We start from the raw sequence: 18738 nt of genomic DNA on the forward strand, positions 1-18738 counted from the left end.
TGAGTCTTTATTTTTAATACCTCTTTCTGTAGAGTAGGTATTTTGGATAGTCTCTGGCAGAGGCGGGGTGAGGTCCTGTGGTATGAGGTGGAAAGTTACAAATTTCACATGTGGTGTTATTATTGCACATATTTATGGTGTGACCTAGCGGTTGGCATGAGCGGCATCTCATGGGAATAGGAAAGTATTCCTCAACTCTCACTGAGTCCTCAAACTGCATTTGGCCTGAGTCTTTATTTTTAATACCTCTTTCTCTAGTAGGTATTTTGGATAGTCTCTGGCAGAGGCGGTGTGAGGCCCTGTGGTATGAAGTGGAAAGTTACAAATTTCACATGTGGTGTTATTATTGCATATTTTTATGGTGTGACCTAGCAGTTGGCATGAGCAGCATCTCATGGGAATAGGAAAGTATTCCTCAACTCTCACTGAGTACCATGCTATGTCAATAGGGAACTTTGTACAAGTTGAACGATAGGACTGCCTGTAGAAACTCTTACATTATTAATCGTTTTAATAAACCCACAAAACCTTGTGAATTAAAGCCTCCAGAATTTCTTTTTCATTCGTATTTGCTAAATTCTTGTCGAAAATTGTACCTTTACAAGTGTTGAGGGCTTCGTGAAGAGTAACATAGACGGGACATAGGCCGCCAAAGCTTTTGCATTTAATAAATTTCACAGCAATTTTGAGTGAGAGTAAAATAATCAATTACTTGGTTTTTCGTTGATTGGTTTGATTTGTGAAGCAATTACTGATTATAATGATGATGGTGATTACGACAATATTTGGTACTAAAAGGATTAGTTTGCCCTAATGCACGTAAAACAGTTGATATTTATTGTTGTTGCCTATCTAACACATGGACTGAAAAGTCCTGGGCCGAACAAAGAAAACAAGTTTTTTTTGTTCAAAACTAGCTTTATTCATCTACGTAATTTCTATCAAGAACAACGCCATTATTCCAGCGCCGGTCTAACATTTCAATACCACTTTTGCAGAACGATTTATCTTTTGGCTCAAAATAAGTAGGCTTCAGTTTCAGCGATAACTAACCTCTTCATTCGTGCGAAATTTCTCATTGGCGAGCAGTTTTTTTAGGTCTGCGAACAGCCAGTCGTTGGAGGATGTAGGAGCAATTTGAAGTTGAATTCATGTAGTTTTTTCATTATTTTAATTGACTTGTGACATGGATCGGTTGTTCAACAGTGAACAAATGCGGCATCCACTTTGAACAGAACTTTCTCATAGTCAAATGCAAATGCAATATAAAGCCAATACGTTCTTTTCATATCTTTACGATGTCAGCTAACTCACGCAATTTCACTTTTCGACCGTTCAAATCCATTTTGTGTATAGGGTTGTTAATATTCGACGGACCTATCTGACAACCCTGTATCTTTCGACAGAGACGTGAGATCGCTTAATGACATACCGCGTTGGAAGCGTCAGTCCAAGCAGATTTTTACCATGGAACAGTACACGCCACGCGAGCGCTCCCAAATTGTTGAAATTTACATTCAACAAAAGAAGTCAATTGTGAAAACTCAACGTGTGTTAAATAAGTGCGCCTTCTAAGAACACCATTAAACGTTTGTACGAAAGGTTTTCGACTGGTGATGCTCTTTCTAATCCAAAGAGGCCAAATCCAAACCGACCAAAGCGATCGGATGAGAATATTGCTCCGTCGCCAAGGACATCCCAAAATCGCCGTTCTCAGCAGTTGGGCAAGGCTCGAACCACTTTACAACATTTTATCCGCATTGATTTGCATTTATTCCCGTATAAAATTCAATTGACGCAAAGATTGTTGCCTGCGGTCAAGCCTCGTCGATTGGAATCTGTCAAAAGATACAGGGTTGCCAGTCCGTCGAATATGGGCAACCCTGTGTTTTTGATGTTTTCTGGTGTTACCGCCTCATTTGGACGTCCACTGCGTTGTGCATGATCGGTGACTCTACGACCACGTATAAAGCCAGCAAACCAGCGTTTTATTATTGTTTATGATGGAGTGGAGTCTCCACACAACTTTTTAAGCCACTGGTTCGGTTGAACGGTATTTTTCCCATCAAGAAGCAGTGTAAAATAAAACTCGAAATTCTTTTTCATCTATTGTTTTGAAAATAACAAGAGTTGCGACTCCAAGCACAATAAATCACGAACTAATGAATAGAATATCATACAATTTTAGCAGCTATCTTTTTATGGTCAGTACTAACTGACGGCGGCCGCCGTAGCCGAATGGGTTGGTGCGTGATTACCATTCGGAATTCACAGAGAGGTCGTTGGTTCGAATCTCGGTGAAAGCAAAATTAATACAAAAAAAAAAACATTTTTCTAATAGCGGTCGCCCCTCGGCAGGCAATGGCAAACCTCCGAGTGTATTTCTGCCATGAAAAAGTTCCTCATAAAAATATCTGCCGTTCGGAGTCGGCTTGAAACTGTAGGTCCCTCCATTTATGGAATAACATCAAGACGCACACCACAAATAGGAGGAGGAGCTCGGCCAAACACCTAACAGAAGTGTACGCGCCAATTATTTATTTTTTTTTTTTTACTAACTGAAAAAGAGGTGAATGTAATAAAACTATTTCCATCTTTGTGTTAGGTCCGGGACTTTTCAGCATGTTCCAGTTCGGCTCGTTTTATTAGAGGCAATAAATTAACTACAATAGTACAGCTGCTCGAGTTTTACTGCTGCGAAGTATTGTTAGATGGAATAGTATTTTGATGCATGTTTATTTTCGAGTAAAGTACAGTCTCACTTGGCAAAAACCCTTGCGTTACTACATAAAATACAGTTGCTTTAATAACCATTTTCTTTCATAAAAATGATTGCCTCTAATCGAGTGAACCGAACCTTCGCTTTTACTTATGTACTTAGCTAAGCAGTATTACTTTGTACGGGGTTTGTTGTCAATTAATTATGTGTTTAATATTGTTTGCTTGTTATTGCGCCTTTGCACTAATTAATAAGGCGATGTGTTATAACACATTAAGCAATGTAATACCCGATGAATTTAATTATCTTGTTGTTGTTGTTTTTTGTAAATTTTCTTTTTTGTTGTGACGTTCGCTTCGCTTCATATGAATATACATATATGTACATATGTATAATCTTTGTTTGTTGAGACAATTGGCCGCCAACAACCGGTGCCGATTACTGTTATCAGAAGCAATTCATTGATGCTCATGTGATTGCAGAGGTAGCGTGGGAGGTTTGGTGGAAAACAGCAATCAGCTATTAGCTTTTATTTGCCTAGTACTTTGGCCGACTCGCATGATGCTCTTTCTATTTTTAAATTCTTTGTGACTGTTTCATCGTTTGCAAAAGGATTACATGCCCACATAAGGATTAAACACTCCACTCCATATTGTTGGTTAAATCTTTTATCTTGAATACACCCAATTTTCAAGCCATTTATCTTCACTCTAAAAGACTTTCGCAGTCGTTTATTTGTGTTTTCCTGCATTTATTGTTTGTTCTTGTTTTTTTTGTGGTGATTACTTCGACTTTTCGTGCTGTTGTTATTACTGTCTTTGTTATTGCATTGTTTTCAGCATTTTTTACCTCTGTTCCGTGGATTTGCCACTTTTTTAATTAGCATCTTTATTTATCTTCGATAAATTTGTGATAACGTGATGCCTGTGGCTTTGGTTGTTTCTGCAATTTTTGCGAATACATTATATAATATGCACACTTACACATATTAAACGTACATACGTGCGTGGCGGCTAGCCCTCCTTTTTTTATACACTTTCGGGCTTGGTATTTGTGCACAGTTTTGACCATAACGCAGTTACGGAAGAATCTTTCTCAGAACATTATTGGCTGGCGGTCGTGTCGAATTGAAAAGTGTAGTACTGAAAGTGTATAAAGCGCAGGATCTGACCGGTTGCATGCCGCGGTAGTTGATTTATATTTTTAAAGCTTGGATAAATATACTCATTGGAAATAACCTCAAATGTATAAGTCAAAAGTGAAAGCCAAAATGGTAAGCAAATCCGTATTGAAGGAAGTGAATATATATGTACTTGTAGCAGAGAAAACTAGCAGGGAGACCAAAAAAGTGCGTTATTTCGGTAAACGTTCAACTTCTTTGATTTTTCTGTTTCTTTTTTAAAATTTGGTATGCGTGTAAAAGAGCAGCAGCTATGTATGTATCAAGCTTAAAATGACATATCCCCCGATTTGTATTTACTTTGATCACCGGCATTGTGTTTTATCTGCGGAAATCGTCTGTAAGGATGTCGTCGAAAGTTTGTAGTTATTTCTTCGTGCAAGTTACTTCGGCCTACAATTTTTTTTTCTGGTGAAACTAAATTATTAAATTTGGGGGGGCGAGAAATCTACAACAATTTTTCCATTTCAGTAACAACTCAAGTGTTTTTCTTTATTAGAATAGGGTAAACGTAAGAACAGTAACTGGAAAGTTGGACTAAGTATAGGTAAGTAATAGAAAAATAGGTAAATAGAACTAACAAACTAACAAAAACAACGAACGTAAGTAGCGAAAGGTATGTAAAGTGAGAAGTGAGTAAAGTTAAGTCTAAGTATAATTTTTCTATATATGTGTTCTCATTACCCACGCCGATGCTTATTTATTTAATTTTAGTTATTTCAAAAGTGCAAATAAAATAGTGCAAAGAAAGTGCAAAATTCGATTATATTATTTACTTCATGATTTACTTACTTACTTTACATACTTTTTAATTAAATTTAATTTAATTTTGCTTTATTTAAACTCAATATGTTACGTTCCGACTTAACACTGGCCACATTGAAGGAATGTTATATCCTTCAATTTCGGTTTTCCCTCGGCAGCACAACGAGTTTGTGTTTAGGTGGTCTCACACAACAAGTTGGCCTGAATGGACGGTTGGCTGCAGGTGCGCCCATTTGTTGCGCTGCTGAAGCTCCAACTGGTAGCTCTTCGACCACGGGGCATAAATAATTATGTTTGTTCGAAACAATCAACAACTTCAGTTTTGTTATTTTAAACTATATTAACAAACAAAAACTTTAGTTCTGTTGTTTTAAAATTTATTTTTGTGAATTACCGAACTTCGTCCGATTGATTCCAAGCTTATTTTTAAACTAGCTAAACAATTTTTTTCCAGCTTCCAACTGCTACTCTTCTTATCTATAAATTTTATTCAAGAGATTAAATACCAAATAAAAAAAAAATGATTCCGACTACTCCAAAATCACTATTTGTCGTGAGACAAAGGTCGATTTACAGAAATTTAATCACGTTTAGCCAAAAAGGATTTTATCATTAAATATCATCGTTTCTCTCACAGTAAAAGACCTTTTGTAGAAGTCTTACTATTTTTAATTTAAGCTACTCGAATATCAAATTCTTTTAGTTTACTTATTTTCTACGGGAAAGAGAGTTTGTGACGAAGACGTAACTTGCGCGCCAAAATTATTGCTTGTGAAAGCAAGCAAGCTGTCATATCTCTAAGCAGGTACTTTCTCTGGAGGCTAAGCTCGCAACCGAATAGCAGGAGCGCCGGTGTTGGCGTCTCGCTATCGTTGGGGTTGTTGCCGATTGGTGGGAGTGGTCACGAGTTCAATATCGCCTTTATCTCGACGAGAAGCGTTGCGGTTTCTTCGGCGGTTAACAGCGCGTTGCCTATGGCGCACCCCAGATATTTGGCCGACTTCACTGCTGTTTCCCACAGACCGTTGAACTGTATCGCTCTCGGAGGTAAGAAGACGAAGGTCAACCCTTTGGCGGCGGCCACAGGTTTTGACATTTGGAAGGCCACAAATCAGATTGCCTTTCAAAATTGACCGTAATTTACTCAGTTATTTTGTAAAATATGCGTTTTTCACAGCACTGGGAGCAAATCCTGCTAAAGCCACGTATGCGCGTGATCTACATTTTAAGTTTAAGCCAATGATATCGGAATATTAGTTTTGACATATTTGGGTATTTTTCCATACTATTACTTACAGCAGCAATGTTTTCAGTCGAATGATTATTCTACAATAGTTGAACAAAAAATACATGCAAAGACCTGAGCCAACATATTTTAAACTCCAAAATCGGCTTATATTGAATGGGTTCCAAGTTAAAAGTGTAATATATCTCCTCTATATTGAGATGCACGTATGCATTTTTTTATTACATTTTTCTAGTTTCACTTTTAGTTTTTCCACCGAGTTTTGTTTACAAAAGTTTTACGAGCTCAGTCGTATTTGTTATCTGAAAGTGTTGTACTGCAGTAAAATTTTAAAGAGTTTATTTCCTAAGTCTAAAGCACAAAAAAGAAGGTTGCTTGAAAAATATCTGCTTCAAACCGTTATATTCATAATATTATTCTAATAATTTTATAGATTTATTGTAAAAAATTTGATGGTTTTTGTTTCAAAGCTAAGTACATAGTATTTTTACAAACATAAATTTGCTTTTGTAAATTCGGATTTTTTTTTTAGTGTTTTATTTTGCCGCAGTTCCATGACGTCTCTTTAACAAATGTGAAGTAGACGATTTTCATTACGATGGATGCCTCATAGGCCAGGTTTCATAGGTATTCTGGAAGAAGTCATAATACTTCCAATTGAATATCAAGAGCTTTGCTTCCTTAGCTCTTTCTAGCTAATTACGGCATCTGACTCAAAACTTTCAAAGTCGAAAATTTTTTTGACGAGTCGTTGGAAAATTCCATTTATTTCAGCAGTCAATTTTATAAAAATAAAATCAATTAAAAACCTACAGATTTGACGAAATCATAAGAAGAATTCGTAACGAGTTGTATACAGTGTGCATGTATAAGTAAATGGTTTTCCAATAACAGGTGTTATTTTGAATAGAATTGCCCTAACGAGAGATGATTAACGATTTTTTATGGGTGGAATTGGACGGTATTGATCTGGATAACGTTTATTTTCAACAAGACGGCGCTACGTGCTATACAAGCAACGAAATCGTTGATATTTTACGGGAAAAGTTTCCGGACCGTGTTATCTCTCGAAGAGGTGACACAATTGGGCACCGAGATCATGTGATTTAACCCCTTGTGACTTTTTTCTTTGGAGCCACGTGAAAGAGAAGGTCTACACCGACAGCCCAGGGTCGATTCAAGACCTCAAAGATGGAATTCGTCAGGCTATCGAGGACATAGGGCAGCCACTTTGCAATTCGGTTAAGAAAAATTTCACGAAAAAGATATTGTCCTGTAAGCATGGTGGTGGTGGTTGTTTGCCTGATGATTTTCCACTATTAACGGCATACCTTCCCCTTTACAATGAAATAAACATCCGATAGTTTATATTAAAAAATAGCATTTTTTTGAATATCAAAATAACACCTCTTATTAGAAAACCCTTTATATTGCATGCATTTATTTGTATACAGAAATGACCAAAGTCCATGAAAGGCGGCAACGGGCTAAGCCACGTACTAATAAAAGCAGGATTAAAGTGTCGAGCAAGCGAAAAGTTTGATACTGGCTCACTATGAATAGAGCATTCAGAGCCTTAGCGGTGGGTGTATGCACCTAATTGAAATTGCTCCGCTATTTCCTAGTTTTCACTTTTGCTCTCGCCACTGCTCTGAAATTGAACAGATGAGTAGTGGAGCAGGTTGCGCAAAACACGGGATCAACTGTTTTACTCCACTCCAAGCTACGTTTCGTAAATAAATCATTAAAAAATAGTCAATATACCAAGATATCCATGATACACATGTATGAAATTTGTTTTTTTTTAACATAAAAAGTTGGAGATTTCAGGATTAAAACATTATTATAAGTTGTATTCAACCATATCTACAACTTACACCACATAATTTTATGTTTAGTTATATTTTCAATGTAGCACTGTTCAAATAGCAGCTGTGGGTGTAGCAGAGAAACAGAAGCGAGAGTAGTAGCGGTAGTTGGAGTACACATGAATACTTTTGCAAGTAGCGTTCCAGGCGATTCCAAGTTCTTTATTACTACTCAAACTACAGAGAGCACTTAAAATTTTTTTTGACTACTGCTCTGAACTATGATACTTGCAGTAACGAAACGTAGCTTGGAGCGGAGAAAAACAGTTGCTCCCGCGCTTTGTGCAACCTGCTCCACTACTCATCTGTTCAAGTTCAGAGCAATGTTTTCGGTGATATTGCTATGACGAAGTAGTTAACGCAAACTCTGGGTGTATGTATGAGTACGTATAAAAAAGAAGATACATAGATGAATCGGTATGTAATTGGCGGACCAACACATAGCTAGTGTGTCAAAGATTAATTTGTTTAGTCGGCATGATGAATTAATGCTTCTTCAGGACAAGTGCAAAGCCGAACTCAACTTGCCTACATACATACATATGTATGTATAGTTTGCCAACAGCTCGTTAAAAGCACGAGCATATACCATATGCAGTTTTGTGTGTATAGTAACGATACCAATCCCGTTATTTCAGTGTTTTTTAAGTCCCGAAAATCGTGGCATTAGCTTGTATTAATCCCTGGATTTCGAAAAATTTTAACTACCGAAATTAAAAAAATAAAAACCAGTTTATTACAAATTGTGGTTATAATAAAAGCTTTTCAATTTTCAAGAAACTTGGTTTAATTTACTTTTTAAAACTTTGTGCTCTAGTAAGATGAATTTTTATGAATACGGTGTAGCGTTAAACTTACTGCTCGAATGAATAAAAATACGTGCATTAATCTACTCAAATTTCTTTAATCGAAAAACTAATAATTTATTCGAAGCACTGTTAAAAGAACTCAAATTATTTTGTTGGAGATAAGGATCTTATTCTCAAATGGCTTATTACTACCTTCTAACATTGCAGCGGACACATTTTGCGGCCGAAGATACTCTATCAGAAGGTTTTCTATGCAACAGGTTCAAGTCAAGATTAGAAGACTTCTGATGAGTCCCGCTAAAATTGACATTCCTAACGTACAGTGTGTCAAAAAGTTTGTGTATACTTATTATATTATTTATAAATTAGTTGAAACTAAATTCGATTTAATATTGGGGTGTATATTTAATTAATATTATTATGTATGGTTACATTTTTAAAGTACAATTATATTGTATAATTACAAAACAGCAGCACTGGTATAATTAAGAATTACCAGTTAAACAATTATTTAAATGTTTAAACTAAGAAGTGGTGATATCCTGCCTGGCAGCAGGTGACTTGGGTATACTCGTATAGACATTAAATATTTCGACCTCGACAACACATGGCCAAACAGCTAGACCTTGTCCTTGCGGTCCATGGACCCCGAGTTGCTGGTTGGTCTTCCCACGAGAATTGGAGAGTGGGATGGGGCTATTTGTGGAAGGAACGAAAGAAGGGAGAGTGGGGCCCAACGCGCTATGGGTCTTAAGGTCTGAGCAGGTTTTAAGATGACATCATCCATTGCACTGATTACATATAACTCAACGTTCAGGTGGAGCCATCTATGGCAAACGCAGCAAAAATGAACTTCTAGTCCATGTCTTATGCTCGATGGCAGCAAGAAAAAGTGTTTGGAGCAGCAATATGTATGCCACAGGGCTGCTCCAGTGACTATAAACGAAGAGTGAGATTCAGTGCATTACACAGGACTTGTTTACTAGGGCGGTAGAGTTTACTTTGTACAGGACTTGCAACCTGATTGACTTGGAACCCTGTAGAGGTGATAATCAACGTAATTATCACTATATCTACCTTCCATGTTGTAGACTAGCTGCTCAACGGCAGCAGGAGCTATTTTAACTATTTAGCTCAATTAAGCACTTTCTGAAAACTTATCACAAAATAAATAAATACAAGCATTGAACGAGAAATAACTCATGCAATTCATTTGTCCGTTCTTCTATTTACAAACAACGGGTTTTTTTTGGAACTGATGGTATATGTAAACTTATTTAATTCACTGTATGCTCGGTGGTCGAATAAAGTAGCAAATTACTAAATTTATAAAATTAAACGGACATTTTCGTTCGTATGCGTACATACCAGGCAAATATACGATCCATGCAGCGATTTTATACTTTTTATGTGGTTCGTGACAAGCGCGCAAGTCGCTGATCTCTAAAGTGCTCTTGCTACAGATCACACTTTGTGCTTGCTTTGAATTTTCTTGTTCTTCATGAGCGGTTTCTCCACGTCGCTTGAGTCAGCTCAATACTCAATTGCGCACAGTAATAATCATTTAGGAAAATAATTATCGTAATAATGAACTTTTCGAATGATCATCCAGATCGCCACATTGCACGTTCACTTATTCTTATAAGTAACTAGTGGGTATGTAGCAAAATATGATTAAGGTTAGTTTAAAAATTTATTGGATCATTTCGACGAAATACGTTTGATAAACTGCCTTGCAGATATCACATTTCAGTTGAGTGCGAAACGTCGTGTCGTCTATTTCTACTCGGTTTATCAAACAATTTCGGATACACTGTGACATTGGCTAGTGGTGGATCAGTGGTCACGTCGTTTGTTGCTTGCCTGTGCAAAATTCTGAAACATTCCATGCAAATGCAAAGCGTTTGTCAGTAGTTGTTGGTTATCCGTGAATTTTTAGATATTCTGCTTGCCTAAATTGGTGTCTCGTGATTTGTATTAATGCGGCTGAATTTGCTACCTCACTGATATTATTTTCATTTTTATGTATGTGTGTAGGTATATGGCGGTTTTTGAGAAATTGCCGGAAATGTTTAATGTAGAAAAATTAGCTCATTGCGAAATTTCAGTAAAGTTTTTGAACACTTAACGCTGCAAATTGCAGGTATTCATGGTATTTGCCATAAATATTAAGGAGCGGAATCTTATCAATTATAAATACTTTTGAAGTAAGACGTCGCGAAAAAAATATTTTTTTTGCGATCTAGATATGTACACCGAAAGCATTTAGCTATAAATGATGCCAACTAAACTGTTAATTATAGCTGAGAGAACGATAAGAAACGAAATCTAAAACAATACAAATTTTTTTCCATTGTTAAGAGCTACTTGTGACTGATATTCCACTGTGAACGAAATGCATAACATATAATAATTGTTTTGGGTTGGATAAAATTAAAATAAAAATTATTTTATGAAATAGTAATTTTTGCTGTACCGAAATTCTGATTCTATCCCCAGATGAAAGAAAATGTTAAACAAAATATTAATAACTCCACTAAACTTTAAATATCGGTATAAAAATTAATGTCAACCTAGAAACTAAAACATCAATTTTTGCTATACCAAAATTCTGACAATTATATTCCCAAATAGGAGAAAATATTTTAAGCAAAAAATTTTATTTATTTCCATCAAACTCAAACAAGTATATATTTTAGGAAATCTAGTAATTTACTATAATAATTTTTGTTAATTCAAAATTCTGAACTACATTCCCAAATGGTGAAAAATATCAAATTAAAAACAAAAATGAAAAATTGGAAAGACCTTCAGTGCATTATATATTAATAACCTCTAAGTTCCATATAACTTAAATAAAAATCAAAATTTCGAGAACAAAAAATATGCTATTAATAAAATATTTACATTGCACATAATCAGTTTTGTAAAAATTGGACGATTGGGATAGGTTAGGTTATGTTGAACTAACAGACCAATAAAGTGCTATGCGAAAGCAGAACTTGGCTTGTTATTTTCACACCCTTACACGAGCCAGCGGTTTCTATAGTTGCCTCAAAAAGTCATATCCTGTCTTATTTAAAAACGAATAAATACTTTATTTCTATTACTAGTCCTTAATACCCGACATCGTATTGGCATAATAAGAATGCGATATTGGAAAAATAACTCCACTCATTCTCTGACGTCTCCATAAGAATGTATATTAAGTTAACCATTCATTAAACATCGAAGAGTAATCATTCTAAAGAATTTTATTAGCTATAACTTTTTTGCTAAATTTGAGCTACTAAGGATCAACCTGAGAAAAGATAATAGGCCGAAGATCAATTTGATTGCTGAGAATATGGGATTTTGTTAGAGAATAATCCTACCTCTTTGAGCAATATTCTCATCAGGCTAGAGTAGATAATGATATGTTGCTCAGATCGAGAACGACTCATTGCCTATGAAACTAAATTTTCATCCGGTGCACCATACGCCGGCGGGCATCGTAGGTGCTGCTCACAAACAAGTATTCGTGAAATAGTACCAAGCATTAAACTGACTTTAAAACAACTAAGGTAGTAATATTTTATTTAACATAATTCGAGCTTAAAGTACAATAATTCACTTTGTTCCGCCGAGGTATAGGTATATGTAATAATGACTGATAGTCAAGATCAAGCAAAAGATCGTAAATAGTTTTGCTGTTCGATAGGAAAAACACAATTTTATGGTCTGAAATATATTTTATTGTCCAGTATAGTCTCCCTGCAAATCAATGCATTTGTTTCAACGAGATTCCAATTTGTGAATTCCATCCCTGAAGTGAGAATCTGGAAGCGCTGCAAAATACGCTTCCCCAACCGTTACCACTTCAGAATTTGACGAAAAACCATTTCCTTTAAGTCTGGAAACAGATGGAAGTCGCTAGAGCCCAAAGCTGGGGAATACGGTGCATACACCAACAATACGAACTTTATTTAATTCATGTGCATTATCCTGATGAAAAGGGATTTTTTTCTTTTGCAAACCGGGTATTATTTCACGAATTTTTTCCTTCAGCTGGTCTTAAAGGTTACAATAATATTCAGAATTTATTGTTCTACCAGTTTGAAAGTAGTCCACAAACAAAATCCCTTTCGTATCCCAAAAAACCGATCTTAACACCTTCATGCCGATATCTGGACACGAATTCAACTAGGAGCCGAAGAACAAGATTCACACTACTCTTCAGCCTCTTGTTTTGATTTAGGATCATGGTGATATATGTACCTAAGTCTTATTCATAGTGATGAATCGACGCACTAAATCCACTTCATCCTTCCGAAAATGCTCTAAATGTTGCTTAGAAAATCTCATTCGAATGTATTTTGCATCCACTGTCTTTCCATTTGTGCATTGTTATTGACTTCGGTCAAAATGTTGCTTACAGTGCCAATGATACGTCTAGGGATTGTAAATACTAAATAGTTTTCAATCACTCGACGATTTTCCAATACGATACCCTGTGTTTTTTCTGCAATTTCTGGTGTTGTGGCACTTTTTGAAAATAAAAATTCAATCCCTGCACCATATTTGTGTTTTTTTATTGTAGAAATTACTGCGGCACGTTGATACTATAAGGCAAAGATTGAATGGACAGACTCAAATGAAACTTCACATACGATTATATAAAGATTGAACCAACCCAACATAACAAAAACTGTAGGCTAGTAGTACTCGTAATGCCCGCTATTATTGAACTCAAAATTTGTTGAACAACCTAGTAAGAATGCTGTAGTATTGACTGCTGTAGTATTGACTACTGAAAGAAGTGCTATTTGGCTAGAAAATAGCGGCAACTTATACAATTGTCCCATATAAATATATACTATGCATTTGTATATGTAATAAAGTTAATTGTTCTTATTATAATGCGGTATTTCTATTGGCAAAATACTTCAAATATATTTTCATTGATTTTAAGACAAATTAATAAAAATATGGGGCGGAAATGTAGATAAAAAGATTTTAATACGTAAATACAAGTCTAAAGGCAAAATAATATTAAACACAATAAAACAAGTAATTTGGATTAGCAATGCCTTATTTTATACAGTGTAGGCCATGTAAAATTTGCTTTTTGAATCGCCTATTAAAAAAACTAATCAATATTTTTTCAAACTTTTATTTTTATTTTGAAGATTGAACATTGTCATTTATGAATAAAAAATAATATCGTTCAAATGACTGCCATGACTGGCTTTACAATAGGCCATTCGATTAACACAATTTTTAAGCACATTTTTGATTGTTTGGGCTGCAATTTCACTAAATTTCGATTTCGTGTTTTAAAGCATCAATCGTCTTTGGATGGTTCGCATAGCATTTGCCTTAACGGCTCCCCACAAAAAATAGTCCAACGGGCTTAAATCACAGCTCCGAGGCGGCCAATTGATATTGGAATGCCGGCTGGTTATTCGGTTTTCAAACACGGTAGCCAAAAGTTCGAGTGTAACTTTGGCAGTGTGACAAGTTGCACCGTCTTGTTGAAACCGAATGTCGTCCATGTCATCCTCTTCAATTTTTGGAAACAACTCGTTGAGCATGTCAGGGTAACGCTCGCCATTTACTGTAACCGCGGCTCCTCGTTCATTTTCGAAAATGAAACCGCCAGACCAAAAACCGCACCAAACAGTGACTCGTTGTGGATGCATTTGCTTCTCTACAGTAACGTGTGGATTTTCTGAGCCCCAAATCCGACAATTTTGCTTATTGACGTAGCCACCGATGTGAAAATGAGCTTCATCAGAAAAGAAGAAGAAGACTCACCACTTTGGAAATAGGTTTTCAATATTTCCCAATTTTGTTCAAGCGTATAGCGTCCCATTTCGTAAATGCCAAACCTTTAAGTAAATTATGAACACATTTGACATGTCATTTGTGTTACCATTCTCAAAAAAATAGGTGGTTCAAAAAGCAAACGCTATATGGCCCACCATGTATAACAAATAGGCTAATTCAGTTTACAAATATATAATATTTTGGCTGAAAACGTGAAGTTGAAGGGGAAGAGTGCGTTGATATTGAGATTTTTTTAGATTTTTGTTGAAGTGAGCTGCCTTAATTTTCTTACCTAAACTATTTTAGTTCCCTTAAATTCTTAATTCTTTTCAAAATAATAAAAACTAATGTTAGTTAAATTAATTTATCACCTCGAAATATATGTATGTACATATATTTAATTTGCTTCACAAATTACTTACGTATCGCTGTCACAAATAACAGAAACACCTATAAAAAGAGAACAACACGTGCATCTTTGGCAAAATTTTCGCATTATCTGCCAAACTTTATGACCCTTAATAAAATCAAGTATTTTATTGCTCCCAATTCGTAAATTTCATTACTTTTGCTGGTTTGAATTCAGCAGTGACACTTCAAATGCAAACCAAAATCAAATGCACGAAAGTTTCCCCCACAATAAATTTAATTACCTTTATTTGCTTTATTATGTACATACATATGTAGTATGGTGGGCTGAAATTAATTTATTGTTTTAGTTGCATTAAAAAGCAAAAACAAAGCAAAATGTTTGAAAAAGGCAGAAAAACTATGGACTGAAGTTTATTGCTAGTCAAAAACTTTACAAAATTTCAAACTTAATAGGAAAAAAAAAAAAAAAATTCTTAACACATTTTTAATTGCATAAGAAAATATTTTTGATAGCAAACCCAAAGCAATTAAGTTTGTTTGCAGAAAAACAGTCGTTGTGTCACAAATACTCCCGACTATACATATATTTTGTTATTTGTGAATATATATATCATTTGTTTTAAAACATAAAAGAGTTATTAATTTAAAATTTGCTCATAGTTAGAATAAAAGATCGACAATAAAAGAAAACAATTGTAAAAAATACATTCAGAAAATTAATTTTTGTATCTTTTGAAATTTTTTTGATTTTTTGATTTTTGATTTGATTTGAATTTTTTAATTTTGAAGAACGGTACTGTAAAGACAATGTCTTAATGGTGTGATAATAATACAATAAATAATTAAAAAACAACTGGGCTAAATAAAACAATTAGAAATGTTAGTACCTATAAGTTTGTATGTAGTAAAAAAAGTTTAACCAACAATTACAGATAAATTTGGTTTTCTTTTCGAAAGCTCTAAATGATCGGCAATTGTTTCTCGGTTGGTTCGCGCATTCGAGCATTGTTATTGAATATTTACTATTTATATATAACAAGTCACATTCAACAAGATAGAAGTGCTTTCGTCATTCAGTTCTTAATCCTTTACCATTCTGAATTTTAATTTGTGCATTTCTGTTTCAAATTGTGAGTTGCGCGACTGATTTCAACTACTAATAATAATGAGATGAAATTCCAAAGGGAGTCTTGTGTGTTATTTGAAGCCTACTAATTGCTATGTTAAGTCAAGCGATAACGTTGGTCAAATAGCACATGTGAACTTATTAAACGAAAATTATCCATTAGCGAATATGAAAATAAAATCCCTTCCTCTTATATGGTACTTCAATGAATAGACAAAATTTCAAACAATGGTCTGATAAAACCCACACCAGAATTTCTCGTGAATGTAAAAAAAAAAAATTAAGTAATTTTTAATAAATTTAACGGAAAGGAAATTTCGGACTGCACAAATTTAATAGCTGAGTTATTGAAGCTCTGATGCATATTTAGAAGAAAAAATCAAAATATTGTTTTATAAGTGAATTTAGAATAAAGTATTTGAAAAACAAATTAAATCCTCAAGAACATTGTGCGAATAAAAACAAGAAAATTTCCACAATGTGTTTCACTTTAGTTTGAATGTATTTTTCTTTAAGAAATTTGCATTTCCACATATACAGTAAAACATGAAGCTGATTTTAAATGAATGAATTTAGAATAAAGTATTTGAAAAACAAATTAAATGCTCAAGAACATTGTGCGAATAAAAACAAGAAAATTTCCACAATGTGTTTCACTTTAGTTTGAATGTATTTTTCTTTAAGAAATTTGCATTTCCACATATACATTCAAACATGAAGCTGATTTTAAATGATCTTAAATATTTTCATATTTACCGATATTTTCATTTCTGTTTATTTAGTCTACATGGTATATGATTATTAGTATACAGTTTTACTTAAAACTAATATATGTATACGAGTACATATGTAAAGAACACCAAATTTAGCTTTAGCAAAGGGATAATTTATTGTTTAAACCTTTTGAATGATAGTCAAGCATGAGAGAGTTCGACTGGGTTGCCACTTTTACCTTGTTGAATGTGCCTAGCTGTGGAATTAGCTCAATCAGCTGGGAAACAGTTTTGAAATATTTCGCTCCGAGTAGTTTGCGTAGTGCAATTATGATACAATATATAAAGTGTACTGTGTAGCATTTCATAGCTTAAAAAAAATTTGTATGCAAAAAATCGTTCTTCAAAATATATTTAACATGCTTAGTGAATAGTTTTCTTAAATTTAAAATTAAGTAAATCAACAAAACCTTAATGCATACATTTAGAATTAAGCATTTGAACCAAATATTTAAACAAAATGTGTTACGCAAAAAGTTCATACAAAAGAAAAAATGCTAAAACTGCTTTTTATGTTGAGAAAACTATAAAAATTCAACTTGTAGAGCTACAGTGGCTTAAAATCAATAATCAATTAACTGTACATTTTTTCTGACAAGGCTTATTTTGTAAATGTTAATCTCTACAAAACAATCTTAAAAAATTTAAAATTAATATAATTACAATTAAATCGGTTAGTTACAAAAAACTAAAAACAAATAGAAGATTTCAACAAAGAACCAAACAACTAGCAACTTTAATACAATAAAAAACAAAAGGACGAAATATAGAATATAGAAACTTTTTTAAAATACAAAAAATAGCCCTCGAATATGGTCCACTTAACCAGTCGCCATCAACATGCACGTGATGCTGAATCTCGTGATCGCGAAAGTCAACGGGAATCGCGCTATGATGAAGAGTTCGGTGAAGAGAATGTGGAAGCGGTCGATTCCGAGTGGGCTGACTTCGAAAAGTTTTTACGACAATTTCGCCAACGGCGCAACAGTACCACCTCCATGGAGGAGGAACTCCGACGTGTGCCGAAGCAACCAAAAATCAAATCGCAAGCCTTCTATCCTTGTCCACCGCCCGCAGACCATGGCCAAGATTCTGATTCATCGGACGATGATGATCCCTTCGGTTACATTGATACTCTAGTAAGCAAATGATATTAAGTAATGCATTTTTAATATTTTAAAGCATGCCTTATGTCTTTCACAATTTTTTAGACAAATATTTAACTTCGACTTTCATATACATATTAAGAGGTTAAATATTTCTAAAGATTTGCAATTAATATAAAAATATAATTATAAAAAAATCTATGGGTCATTCTAATAGGACTATGAATAAGTTCGTGCGGTTTTTTTTCGAAATTTGAAACTTTATTGACGTAAAATGGTTACAAATTTAATATTCAAAGTATTGTCCATCGCTTACTACTACTTTTTCCCATCTTTCTGGCAATTCACGGATTCCCTTTGTGAAAAATTCGGTCGGTTTTGCCGCAATCCACGAATCGATCCATTTTTTGACTTCATCGTAATTACGGAAGTGCTGGTCAGCCAGGCCATGTTGCATCGATCGGAAGAGATAGTAATCGGATGGCGCAAGGTCTGGACTATACGGCGGGTGGGGTAGGACATCCCATTTGAGCGTTTCTAAGTATGTTTTGACCACTTGTGCAACATGTGGCCGAGCATTGTCATGTTGCAAAATAACTTTGTCGTGTCTATCGGCGTATTGCGGCCGTTTTTCTCGCAGTGCTCGGCTCAAACGCATCAATTGTCGTCGGTAGACATCCCCCGTAATAGTTTCATTCGGTTTCAGTAGCTCATAATACACAACACCCAGCTGGTCCCACCAGATACACAGCATAACCTTCAGGCCATGAATATTCTGCGCCGACGTCGATGTTGAAGCATGGCCAGGGTATCCATACGTTGCCCGACGTTTTGGATTGTCGTAATGGACCCACTTTTCATCGCCAGTCACAATTCGATGCAAAAAACCCTTTCTTTTGTGCCGTTGAAGCAGTTGTTCGCATGCCATAAAACGGCGTTCAACGTCTCTTGGCTTCAATTCATACG

At 34.9% G+C, this 18738-nt stretch overlaps 1 protein-coding gene across 5 annotated transcripts in view; it reads left to right on the plus strand.

The window, feature by feature from the left end:
* LOC129245405 (chloride channel protein 2) overlaps positions 1 to 18738 on the plus strand; it is a 142273-nt gene that overhangs the window by 33128 nt on the left and 90407 nt on the right. Inside the window, exon 1 of one of the 5 annotated variants that reach the window (XM_054883575.1) lies at positions 17439 to 17805. The exons of 2 other annotated variants lie outside the window; for them this stretch is intronic. In XM_054883575.1, the coding sequence (XP_054739550.1) occupies positions 17479 to 17805 (327 nt within the window). In that variant the 5' untranslated portion in view covers positions 17439 to 17478. Of the gene's footprint in view, positions 1 to 17438; positions 17806 to 18738 lie in introns of those variants that run through there. 2 more of the 5 variants (XM_054883537.1, XM_054883547.1) reach the window with 2 other exon arrangements.

This window comes from Anastrepha obliqua, chromosome 1 (assembly GCF_027943255.1).
Source record: "Anastrepha obliqua isolate idAnaObli1 chromosome 1, idAnaObli1_1.0, whole genome shotgun sequence".
In the NCBI taxonomy this organism is placed as follows: Eukaryota; Metazoa; Arthropoda; class Insecta; order Diptera; family Tephritidae; genus Anastrepha; species Anastrepha obliqua.